The 11,687-nt window shown below is 40.1% G+C and overlaps 2 protein-coding genes across 2 annotated transcripts; one reads left to right on the forward strand and one right to left on the reverse strand.

The window, feature by feature from the left end:
* Nucleotides 1-2,320: 2,320 nt before the first annotated feature.
* Nucleotides 2,321-3,620, forward strand: LOC114841317. The gene is made up of 2 exons (XM_029126240.1): nt 2,321-2,603; nt 2,719-3,620. Exons 1-2 carry the CDS (start codon nt 2,321-2,323, stop codon nt 3,618-3,620), a joined length of 1,185 nt encoding a protein of 394 aa, XP_028982073.1.
* A 4,365-nt stretch (nt 3,621-7,985) lies between these two features.
* LOC107040134 (altered inheritance of mitochondria protein 21-like) lies at nt 7,986-9,435 on the reverse strand. The gene is made up of 4 exons (XM_015260075.1): nt 9,402-9,435; nt 9,115-9,150; nt 8,079-9,031; nt 7,986-7,991 (listed from the first exon to the last, which is right to left on the reverse strand). Exons 1-4 carry the CDS (start codon nt 9,433-9,435, stop codon nt 7,986-7,988), a joined length of 1,029 nt encoding a protein of 342 aa, XP_015115561.1.
* Nucleotides 9,436-11,687: the final 2,252 nt, after the last annotated feature.

The following is an 11,687-nucleotide window of genomic DNA, read 5'->3' on the forward strand; positions in this document are numbered from 1 at the left end:
CTTCTCACCAAGACTCGCGTCTTTGGCTAGAACTCGACGCCAAGCTTTATCAGCGAGGGCTCTATCAGCTGCGTGCCTAGCTGTTAAGTTCTCTCTGTTCTTTGAATAAGCTATATCGTGTTCCTTACACGCGGCATCCAGAGGATTTATAACAGGATCATCACGTGCCAATCATTTCACCAACTTCGTTCCAGGTCCACAGTCCTGATAGCCAGACACGTGCAGTTCAATGGGTAATTTATTAATGAGATCGTTCACCACACCTTTACCCTTCCGAGTTTTTGCATGTTTGCACGCAGCCATGTTCTCCCAGAGACTCATAGAAAGTCCATAAATACAGCGTATTTATAGGCTTCGATGACAGTCGTCAAGATGGAGTTCAAGGAGCAAAGTGCCAAGCTGCCTGTGATGAATTTCGATAAAATTACTGATAAAAAGAAAGATAAGCGAAAAAATCGTCACGGTCCCCTCCTCCCCAATAGTGTACGAGCAGTCATATGTGGACCCTCGAATTGTGGAAAGACAAACGCTCTGTTTGCACTTATTACACACCCTAATGGTTTGAAGTTGTTTGAAAATGTTTACGTATACTCGAAATATCTAAATCAACCAAAATATNGAATTGTGGAAAGACAAACGCTCTGTTTGCACTTATTACACACCCTAATGGTTTGAAGTTTGAAAATGTTTACGTATACTCGAAATCTCTAAATCAACCAAAATATCAATTTTTGAAAAAGTTATTGGAAACAGTGAAAGTGATTGGCTATTTTCCTTTCAATGATCATGATGAAGTGGTTAAACCTGAGGAGACTAAACCCAACTCTATTATGATATTCGATGATGTTGCCTGTGAAAAACAAGATAACATGCGAACATTTTTTTGCGTGGGTCGACATCGAGATGTAGAGTGCTTCTATCTCTGTCAGACTTACGCTTGTATCCCAAAACACTTGGTGCGTGATAATACAAATTTGCTCATACTCTTTCGTCAGGATGAGATGAATTTGAAACACATTTATCATGATCATGTCAATACTGATATGTCATATACCCAGTTCAAGGAATTGTGTGCAGCGTGCTGGAGTACTGATAAGTATGGGTTTATCACAATTAATAAAGATTGTGAATTGTATGAGGGGTGGTATCGAAAAGGATTCGATTGCTATGTGCATATAAATAGGTGTTAAACATGGAGATTTGAGGCAGTGTTGAATGGAACGTATAACCTTCAGCATGCAGCGTAAAGACTTGCAACTTGAGTCGGACGTTCTGCATCACATTGCTGAGGCAAGTAAAACAATTCGTCGCAAATATAATACGTTGAAACTTGGTAAAGACACTAGTGAGCGTGCTATAAATGAAGTCTTGAAACCTGTAATTACACCCCTTGAAAAATTGGTTGATCAAACGAGTGTGCAGCAGCATAAAAAAGAATATATGAGAAAAAGACGAAAAAAGATTGACCAACGTTTGTTACGTTTCCACTCATCATCAAATGACGATGGTGATGATTTATACAACACAGCAGGGATGTCATTTGACGAGATAGATAGAGATGACTTCCAGCAGAAAGCTGTGGTCAGCACTCCAGCTCGTGCACTACCTTCAACAAGTCATCAAAATTCATCGTCATTTGCTAATGATTCAAGGTCAAAAAGTCGATCAAAATCGGAAGAGTCATTGGATGAAACAATGGTCCCGAATACAATTGAAAATCACCTCCAGACTTATCTCAAGCGATTTGGAACGGCAAAAGACAAGGACTTGGATAAAGAATTTGGTGGTCGAAAATTGAATGAAAATTGGAAAATTGGGAATAAAACAGTGACTTTCAATGGAGATTCTATGACAGTTGGTGATAAGCAGTATAAGTTGACAACAGGTCTATTGACATTAATATTTGATAAAAATCCTGAAATGATACATGTGACTGGAACAGATAAGGAGCATTATGGTGAAATTTTACATCATACGAATGCACATCGTCTGTATTATAAATCCAGCAAGGCTCTACGAGATAGAAACCCAACTGAAAAATTTACAAATATCATCGCAGCATTGGTTTCATCTCCAGCGAAAACTGGGACAGCTCTTTTGCCTCACTCCATGATTGCCCCCAAGACAACAACAAGCAGGATGGACTACATTTACTGGGATAATCCAAATGAACTGGTGGATAGACTCCGTCTCCTCACAGCATCTCGAGCGGCCGGTAATACCAGTCATACCAATGAAATTCTCTCTATAATTGAAGAACTACGTGAGGCTGAAATCATATATTAGGACCTGACATTATACAAAATGTCTCATTTACATCATGAGTGTCGATGTGTTTGGACGGCAGTTGTCATACAGCAGTAAGACCACCACTGCTGCTAGGAGAGGTCCACCAGGTGATGGATTTAAACGTACACTCGATGGAAATTACAGTATTGAGGGCAAAAGATTATGCAACATCGCTGATCCAGTGGAAGAATTTGATGCCATTTCTCTGCACTTTTTGCGTGAAAATCTGAGGAAAGAAATCGATGAGGTGAAAAAAAGTGTGGCGGCCGATTTTATAGAGAAATTAACGGCTCAGAGTAGAGTTATAAATGAGCGTGAGCTAGCAATACGCAAACGTGTGAAGAATCTTGAGGGCAAACTGAAGGAATACTGGCACAAGATCGGAGAGTTAAATAAACAATTAAATGGATCTAACGAAACGGACAATAGCTGAAGAGCTTCATAGGCCAGCTCGAAGAAATTTCAAGCGACGACATGTTGACGTTCGTGGACTGGATGAGACGTGGCAGGCTGATCTTGTGGAAATGATTCCATATGCGAACTCCAACAAAAATTACCGATATCTCCTCACTGTCATAGATATTTTCTCTAAGTACGCCTGGGCCATTCCCACCAAGTCAAAAAACGCTGCTGATGTCACAAGTGCTATGAATAAAATTTTGAAAGAAGGCCGTGTTCCCACAAAGCTACACGTGGATCAGGGCAAAGAGTTCTACAATAAAGATTTTCAAGCTCTCATGAAAAAGAATAAAATAAGCATGTACTCAACCTTCAGTAATGTCAAGGCATCCATATGTGAACGTTTCAATCGAACGCTGAAGAATAAAATGTGGAAGCAGTTTTCTATTCTTGGGACTTACAAGTGGATTGACATTGTTGATGATTTAGTAGCTGAATACAATAATACAAAACATCGTACCATCAAAATGAAGCCGAAAGACGTCACAATCAAGAATGAAAAATCTTTGTTGAAACATATATATGAGAAATTACCGATAAATCGTACGAAGAAAATCAAATTCAAGGTTGGTGATAAAGTGCGAATCAGCAAGTATAAAACAATTTTCGAGAAAGGATACACCCCCAACTGGACAACAGAAGTTTTCACAATTCAGAAAGTACAGAAGACCAATCCTGTCACCTATAAACTTGTGGATGGGAAGAATGAAGCAATCAAAGGAGGTTTTTATCAGGAGGAACTGAGTGGAGTGAAGCATCCAGATGTGTTTCTTGTGGAGAAAGTGTTGAGAAGGAAGGGGAAGAAAGAATTTGTAAAATGGTTGGGATTTGATGATACACATAATAGTTGGATAGATGCTAATCAAATGTAATTTTCTGAAATAAAAAACAAAATATTTTCTCGAAACTCTGTTGATTTATTCATGATATCCATAAGGTACAGTATCTGTCGAACCAGGTGTTATGATTCTCTTGTCATCATTAGAACTCAAGGCTAATTTTTGTTGTTTTACAGTGTAAACTTCATGTTTTTTACTCTGAATCAAAAATTGATATGTTTTAAGATTTTTCTGCTGAAAGAGACATTTTTTATAATCTTCAAATGTAATTGTCCTCAGTGTAGCTTTTTTCACACCTTTCGCTCGTTTTTTCTCTTTTAAATCACCCAAAACCTTGAAAGTATAGAGTTTGGCACGCAGGCCTATAAAATCAGTCATAATTTCCCCTTTACATTCATCTTTCATTAAACCTATCACTTTTTTATTCACTCTTGGCATTTGAAAAAAATTCTCTGCGGGATAATCGGAAGTATCAAATTTCGTAATATCTCGTTTGATAAACTCATAAATATCAGGAACATTGAAATGATATATAAGACTGTCTGTGTCAGTGTACATTAATTTTGAACGCTCACCAAACACTTGTTTCACATAGTTATAATGAAAATCGTAGATATAAATTTTCGACAAGTCCAAAATGGCGAATCCAATGTAGATCGGTTTATTAAAAGTGATTCGCGTGCAATTCATTTCAGGCAGAGCGATGCGAGCTCTTGCCCCCCACCTTCCACCCCACTCGGTGACTAATTTGACATCTTTGTGCTTCCTTACATTCTCCATGGTTTTCCCAAAAACAGCATTATTCATTAATTTGAAGAAATTCTTTTCAAATTCACTCGTCGATTTTTTCCGCATTTCTGTGTTCAGGTCAATATAGGGCTTGAGCCATGTTGCTTGCTTGGATTTCAATATTCGATGGATCCTCGTCAATTTCATTCCAAGATTCAAACTTTGTTTCAAATTTCTGTAATGTATAACATAGGATTTTTTGGCATACAAAGTAATCATTGACTTGGTATTCTTGCGATTTGGAGGAACAAAATATTCACGGCATAGAGGTAGATCCTTGTGTGCATCATGAAGTTCTCTGGGATATTCCAAGTCTACTTCCAATATATATCCAGTTGGAGAATCATCAGGTACATGAAGAGCATTGAATCCTTCGGGATTTTCCCACTCAAATGCACCACAGGGTAAGTATTGACTCATCGCTGCACCGTACAAATTATTCACATCAAAGTACATAAGATATGATTCCTCTTCGTTTGGATTGTAATTCTCACCCATATAACGATTATTGGCATGAGCATAACGATTAGTGCACTGAGCTACTCCTCCTCGGATACCTTTTTCAATGAATAAGAGTTTATCAACGTCTGTGAAAAGTTCAATCTCCACACCAGTGCATCTCAACATTGCATCGAACGCAAGTCCAGGTGCTGTATAATAATGCAGTGGATCTAGTTTGTACACGGAAAAACAGCTTTTCCGGAAATTCTCAAAAATATCAGCCAGGAGTAACACATCAGTTTTCAGATACAAATCAGAATATTCACCAAGTGTTGAGAGACCAAATTTCTCCCAAACTTGACACGCATGTGCATAATCGTCATTTGAAATCGTTTGGTTGTTCAGTGCCGAAAAAAAAGCTTCTCTTGAGGGCAGTTCTCGATCATCCAATTTATCCCAACTATCCAAGTATTCATAGGGAAATACACCCTTCCTCATTAATAAATGGAATTGTTCATCATCATCACAATGAGCCAGTGTAATAGTCTTGTCTACATCAGTCAGGTCTGATGCCAATTGTTCCAAGCTACTTGCCATAAACCTGAACGAATCGATGAATCTCAAGCTAACTTTCGTCTGTGGAATAGATTTCCTGAATGAAATATATCTCTCTTTGGTTAGTGGAAGCAACGCTAGCGGTCCCTCAAAATATTTTACCAAATCTTTAATCAAAAAATGTGCATCATAGCCTGAGAGATTATGAAAAATTATGGGGATATCTTGTGAATTTTTGTAATTTATATTGCAACCAGCATGCGCCGCTCCACGATACCTGCCTGTGAAGTGACAATGGTCTCGATGTTTTATATCTGTTGAACTGAAAGGCTTCTCACATATATGACACACTCGAGCAGTTGCAAAGTCTCGCGATTTTTCGTCGGTAAGTGGTTCCATTGGTACAACAGTCTTCAATATATCATTTACCATCTCTCCCGTCTTCTTTAATTCATTCATGAACCACATGATACAATCCGCGCCACGTTTGATTTTAAAGAGAGTTAGGTTATTATTGAAGGAACACTGTAAGTAGAAAGCGACACTGTGAGGGATGTGTTTCTGGTACAATCTGTTATCAGCATCATCATAATCATCAATCGGTTGTAAAATACACTCCAGATCAGTGTAAATAACAAATGGCACTGTTTCCTTGAATTTATGNGAATGGCACTGGTTCCTTGAATTTATGATTTCGAAATTTCAAGATTTTATTCTCCTCCAACGGTAGTATCATTTTACATTTGTTGATAACAAAGCAGTCTTGTTTGTGATCCTCATAACTTTTTTTCTCCCGAAAATGACACAAGCACCGATCACAGAGCCATGTACGGTGGTCGCGATTTGAAATTTGCGCACTAACAAGTCTTGAAAGATCACTAATCCACGCGAAGTGATAAACTGGCTGTACATTGACTGGCAAATGCACACTCGTACAAAAAAAGTAATAAATGAATTGAAGGTATTTCTAATTCCATTTTGCTGAGATAAAACGGTACTATCTCCGTCTCAGCGTTCACTCCACTTTCAAGACCATAAATATTGATTGCTAAATCATTTCTCTTCTCAAATTTAAGAACATCACTTAAAGAGATGGGGAAATTGATACCCCTGTAATCAAGTCTCTTCAGGCTTGATTACAGGGGTAGAGTTGCACTTGCATAATGTAGGTATGATGAAGTAACACATCTGTTTCTCTTCGCTGGATGAAGAGCCGCAATAACTGACCACAAGAAACAGAATTTATCTGAATTTCTTATATTCACAACGGCTTTTTTACACTGTATATGAGACGGTAGCTCTGCGTAAGTCGATAAACCTGCAGCGAGTGGACTATAGCGATTGATATTAATCATTAAATTTAGCACTTCGATCAATTCCCACCCTGAATCACGTTCTTGGAAATCCTCGATTTTTATAAGCAGTGGTTCAATCACATTCTCATCAAACCATGCCCCCAGGTCTGTAGCTGGTAGAATAATTGCATTCTTCGTATTAAACTGTTTTATTTCGTTGGTAATGACCTCTTCTTTTTTTATTTGAAATTTACCAGCTAATATACTGTTCACTTTCATATTCCCATTAGTCTCGAGAACATTTTTCAAACGCACAATTGTTAACTCTTTGGCATCACTCAGAAAGGCAGCTGGATCCTTGTTTTGTAGATTAATCACAGTACCAGTGCGTATGCGACCTTGGAAGGCTAAGGGGCCATCCCTCCAGCGTACTCGATCTGTGAGTGTTTCTTCTCTGCTACCTGATGGCACCTGCACTCGACCTCCTCGACGTTGTCTATTCCTGAAACTCTCCTGGTATCCTTGGATTCGTGCGATTGTCGATCGAATTTGATTTTTCTCACCAACAGAGAGATTAGTTTTGGTGAGAGTTTTTGTATAAAGTTGAATATAGCGGATACACCGATTAATCCATTTGTCTATGTCTTGAGAGAGTGCATTCTGGTAAGCATGTTCCAGAGTTTCAATTATTCTAGCACAGGGGATGATGTTACGTTGCATCTTGGAATTACACTAGCGAACTCAATGNGTGAGTGTTTCTTCTCTGCTACCTGATGGCACCTGCACTCGACCTCCTCGACGTTGTCTATTCCTGAAACTCTCCTGGTATCCTTGGATTCGTGCGATTGTCGATAGAATTTGATTTTTCTCACCAACAGAGAGACTAGTTTTGGTGAGAGTTTTTGTATAAAGTAGAATATAGCGGATGCATCGATTAATCCATTTGTCTATGCCTTGAGAGAGTGCATTCTGGTAAGCATATTCCAGAATTTCAATTATTCTAGCACAGGGGATGATGTTACGTTCCATCTTGGAATTACACTAGCGAACTCAATGGAAATGCACATCCATTTATAGCAACGATTGTGTTTATTTAAATCTTAAATACCTACTGAATTTCTCAGGAATTATCGACGGTTGGGATTCTGCGATCAATTTGTCCGTAAATGAGTTTTATACTCATAATGTGGAATTATTATTATGGAAAAATAATTAAACATCATGAAAAAATGTTTTCTCGTAGCATAAGCAATTGTCCCATCTTCTCGTCATACAGCAAAAGCAGTTTTTTTTTCCTCTCTTGGAATGTCAGAATCGTTTACAACTGGAACAGATAAATGAGAAAAACAATTTATTAATACATTTTCTTCATTGAGTCCATTGATTTTGGTGATGATTATCAGAAATTTACCTTGTGACGAATTTCCATGTTGGCAGGCAATCTCTCAGGAAACTTGAAATGGCTCATTGGACGAAAGTAGACGTGGCCGTGAGGACAAAACCATAATTTAGCTCGTACATCACCAATCGTGACGAAAGTGCCACCAACTTTGAAATGTCTGTTGATAACTCCTCTCAGCTTTTTCTTCAATGCCTTCTCAGACAGCTCCTCACCCCATTCTTTAGGCACGAAAATTTTCACCAGTTCATCATCATCGTCTGAGTCATCATCCGATCCTGTAGTGCACTTTGGAGCTGAGCCTGGTTGTGCAGTCCCAGGATCCTCTGGAATCACAACTGGTTCCACTCCCGGTGCAAGAGTCTCTGATGTTTCTCCAGATTCTGAGTTCTCGAGTATCTCTGGGATGACAGGTGAGTCTTTTTCCACTGACTCAGAGCTCTCTGGAATGATGGGTGAGTTTTTCTCCAGCGTGTCAACCTCTGGAGGGTTTGAGATATCAAGTGAACCCTTCTCTGCTGGCTCTGGACTCTCTGACGAGTCCGGGATAGTAGGCACTGCTGGGCCTTTCTCTGCTGGCTCCGGGCTCTCCGGTGAGTCTGGAATAATAGGCAGAGTTGGTCCTCTCTCAGCTGGCTCTAGGCTCTCTAGAGAGTCTGAAACACCAGACATGATTGGACTCTCCTCTATTGGATCGTGAATCATAGGAACAGCTGAATCATCCTGCTCTGCTGCCTCGGGAGGTACATCCAAACCTCCCTCTACTGACTCAAGGCTCTCAGGTGACTCGGGGATCGTGATAGCCACCTCAGCGGTATTCTGTGGATCCTCCGGAATGACCATTGGATCGTGCACTTCTTCCATATCAATTGTTGAGTCAGGCTCCATTGGTGACTCAGATGTGTCCGAAGCCGCTGTCCCACCACCACTTCCAGATGATTGTGGAACAAGTATTTCATTGAAAACTGAATCCCAAGTAGTTGTATCACCTGTCTCACTATTCACTTCAGACGAAGATGTTCCGGAAAGGTCTATCAGCCCAACTCACCATCAGTGGAGCTCTCGTTGTCAGAGTCATCTGACTCTGCAGAGAGAATTGATTCGATGGTCTCGTTCTCCACATTTCTCTTAAATCTCTCGGTGAATTTCATATTTTGAATGAATTGACGAACTGTAACGATTTCTAAAGTTGAAATTATTTCGTGATCAGACATCACACAAAAGGAGAGCACTATGCACCTTAGCTCGTTGAATCGGAATGTACCGAACAGTGGGTCTGGGGGGCTGCTTATAAAGCCACCAGATCTCATACGTCAGAGATCGCTTTTGGCATACCCCCACCACAACCGCCATTTTGTTTAACCGTCATTTTGTCCAACGGTCATCGTACCATGGACCAGTAGAAATGCTAACCAGACACACTATGGAATGTAATCATTCCACCATAACGGATATTGAATTAATATTATGAAAACGTGACTCTTTCATGTTGGGGTGTAGCTTGCGCCCTCTGAGATCATTCCACAGGGGTGCCGCCGATTGCGTCGTTATATTTCTAAGAAAGTCAACTGAAAAATTCTTCGCGGAAAAATCGACAACGGTTTGCGCTCGCAAGAGAGGTATTCACCCTCTGTGATGTTTAAAAAGTTTTTTTTTTCTTCGAATTCCGTCTGACAGACTTCATCATTGCGAGTTGGCCAGACAATAACAAAAATTATTAAATTAATATTGTAAAAACGTGACTGTCTCGAGACAACGCTTCATCTACCCCTCCAGCAGAAACGTGTGGAGAGGGCTAATTTCAACCGATCCGCCATGATGCTAAATGACAACGCATAAAGACATGAAGATAGAGGGGTGATCTCAGTCAGTTTCGCATCTGAACAACAGCACTATGGCGGTAGTTATTGATATTGAGGGTTTTAAAGATATTGGAAATCAGTTCATTGTGAAAGCATTCGCAATATCTGTATTGGAAGTTAATGAACATGGAAATGTTCTCCATGACTGGGCTCTGGTGGACCCACCTCGCAAATGGGATGATTTGCTACCTAAATATAAGGAAACNCGCAATATCTGCATTGGAAGTTAATGAACATGGAAATTTTCTCCATGACTGGGCTCTGGTGGACCCACCTCGCAAATGGGATGATTTGCTACCTAAATATAAGGAAACAAATCAGTGGTTGTCACGTCATCATCACGGGCTGCACTGGGAAACTCCCGGCGATATTGAGTACCAGGGATTAAGTGATTTTGTCAATCGTATGGTGGAGTATGTCCCCTACATCTACGTCCAAGGTGCTGAGAAGAAGAAATGTGTGAATCGGATCCTCAAGAGAGATATACCAGTTGACGATTTGAATGATCTTGGTTGTCCAGTTCTGAATTACCTGAAGGAGGAAAAAAAGTGTACATATCATCATAGCCTTTATGATGGAAGTCCTGTCCACTACTATTGTGCGGTGGATAATGTGGTGCGCTTAAAAAAATGGTACGCTAGATATGAAGCTGGGTCTCCAGAAAAATCTTTGAAAAAGTTTTATGAAAATCAACATTTGAATTCGTTGACAAGCCAGGAAATTTCTTATCTCCCCAAACACTTCATTGCAACCGTTGCCAAGGACACTGTTGATGCAGCTTGGGAGAAATTGCCAGAGATGATGAAGAGAGATCCAAGCATCGCTGGTTTACGCTATTGTCGCACGCATTGGTCTTCATTGGGTACAATACCACTCAGTCCAATGCCTCCACCAATAGCAGAGTGCCCTCTATGCCAGTATCGACGTTGATAATATATACAAAATCACTGCACCACGTTCGGTATACTTGGATTCTTTGAAACTCCATCCTCCCTCTCCTCATATGAGATCAGCTTGTATAAACTCCACTTCACCATTGAATTTCGATAGTACCACATCGTAATTATTATTCACTCAGTTTGAACAGAAGAAACAGGATTTTTACATTCATTTGAAAAAGTTATTTGTGAAAGTTATCAATTTACGTGTTCAATAGACAAAATGTCGCATCATATAGATTTTGAGATATGTGAGAAATCGTATACATCCTTTGAGGATGTTGCAACATGGAATATGGATGAGGCCTATCATCGTATCATAGAGAATGTCCTCATACCCTTCAAATGGTTCATGCAATTGCCCATGCCAACGCTGTTGATACACATCATGAGGGCTATTGAGGAAATGGATGGCATCACCGATGTTTATCTATCGTTTGTTGGTGTGCGTACTATTCTGGTTAAAAAAGACGATGTGTACGTCTTCGTCCAGGGACCTATGGCAGATGAGGGAACATCTCCTGATTGCAGCTCATGTGAGGGTAAAACTTCCCCTGAATGTGACTCATGCAATGAGGTAGGAAGCAGTGCAGATATAGAAACGTTGGAGGAGATGAGAGCGATGGAGCAAGCAGATGGAGCGAGGGTGCCAGAGTCTGAATAATAGGCAGAGTTGGTCCTCTCTCAGCTGGCTCTAGGCTCTCTGGAGAGTCTGAAACACCAGACATGATTGGACTCTCCTCTATTGGATCGTGAATCATAGGAACAGCTGAATCATCCTGCTCTGCTACCTCGGGAGGTACATCCAAACCTCCCTCTAC

Source organism: Diachasma alloeum, unplaced genomic scaffold, assembly GCF_001412515.2.
Source record: "Diachasma alloeum isolate Michigan unplaced genomic scaffold, Dall2.0 Dall_scaffold_00321, whole genome shotgun sequence".
NCBI classification, from domain to species: Eukaryota; Metazoa; Arthropoda; class Insecta; order Hymenoptera; family Braconidae; genus Diachasma; species Diachasma alloeum.

Bases quoted from the DNA above. Each gene is read 5' to 3' on its own strand.
- LOC114841317 (XM_029126240.1), top strand. From the start codon at position 2,321: ATGAGTGTCGATGTGTTTGGACGGCAGTTGTCATACAGCAGTAAGACC. The intron at 2,604-2,718 runs GTGAGCTAGCAA...AACGGACAATAG, and splicing joins GAGTAGAGTTATAAATGAGC to CTGAAGAGCTTCATAGGCCA.
- LOC107040134 (XM_015260075.1), bottom strand. From the start codon at position 9,435: ATGACGGTTAAACAAAATGGCGGTTGTGGTGGGG. The intron at 9,151-9,401 runs GTATGCCAAAAG...TTCTCTCTGCAG, and splicing joins AAATGGCGGTTGTGGTGGGG to AGTCAGATGACTCTGACAAC. The intron at 9,032-9,114 runs GTGAGTTGGGCT...CTTGGGATTCAG, and splicing joins CAACGAGAGCTCCACTGATG to TTTTCAATGAAATACTTGTT.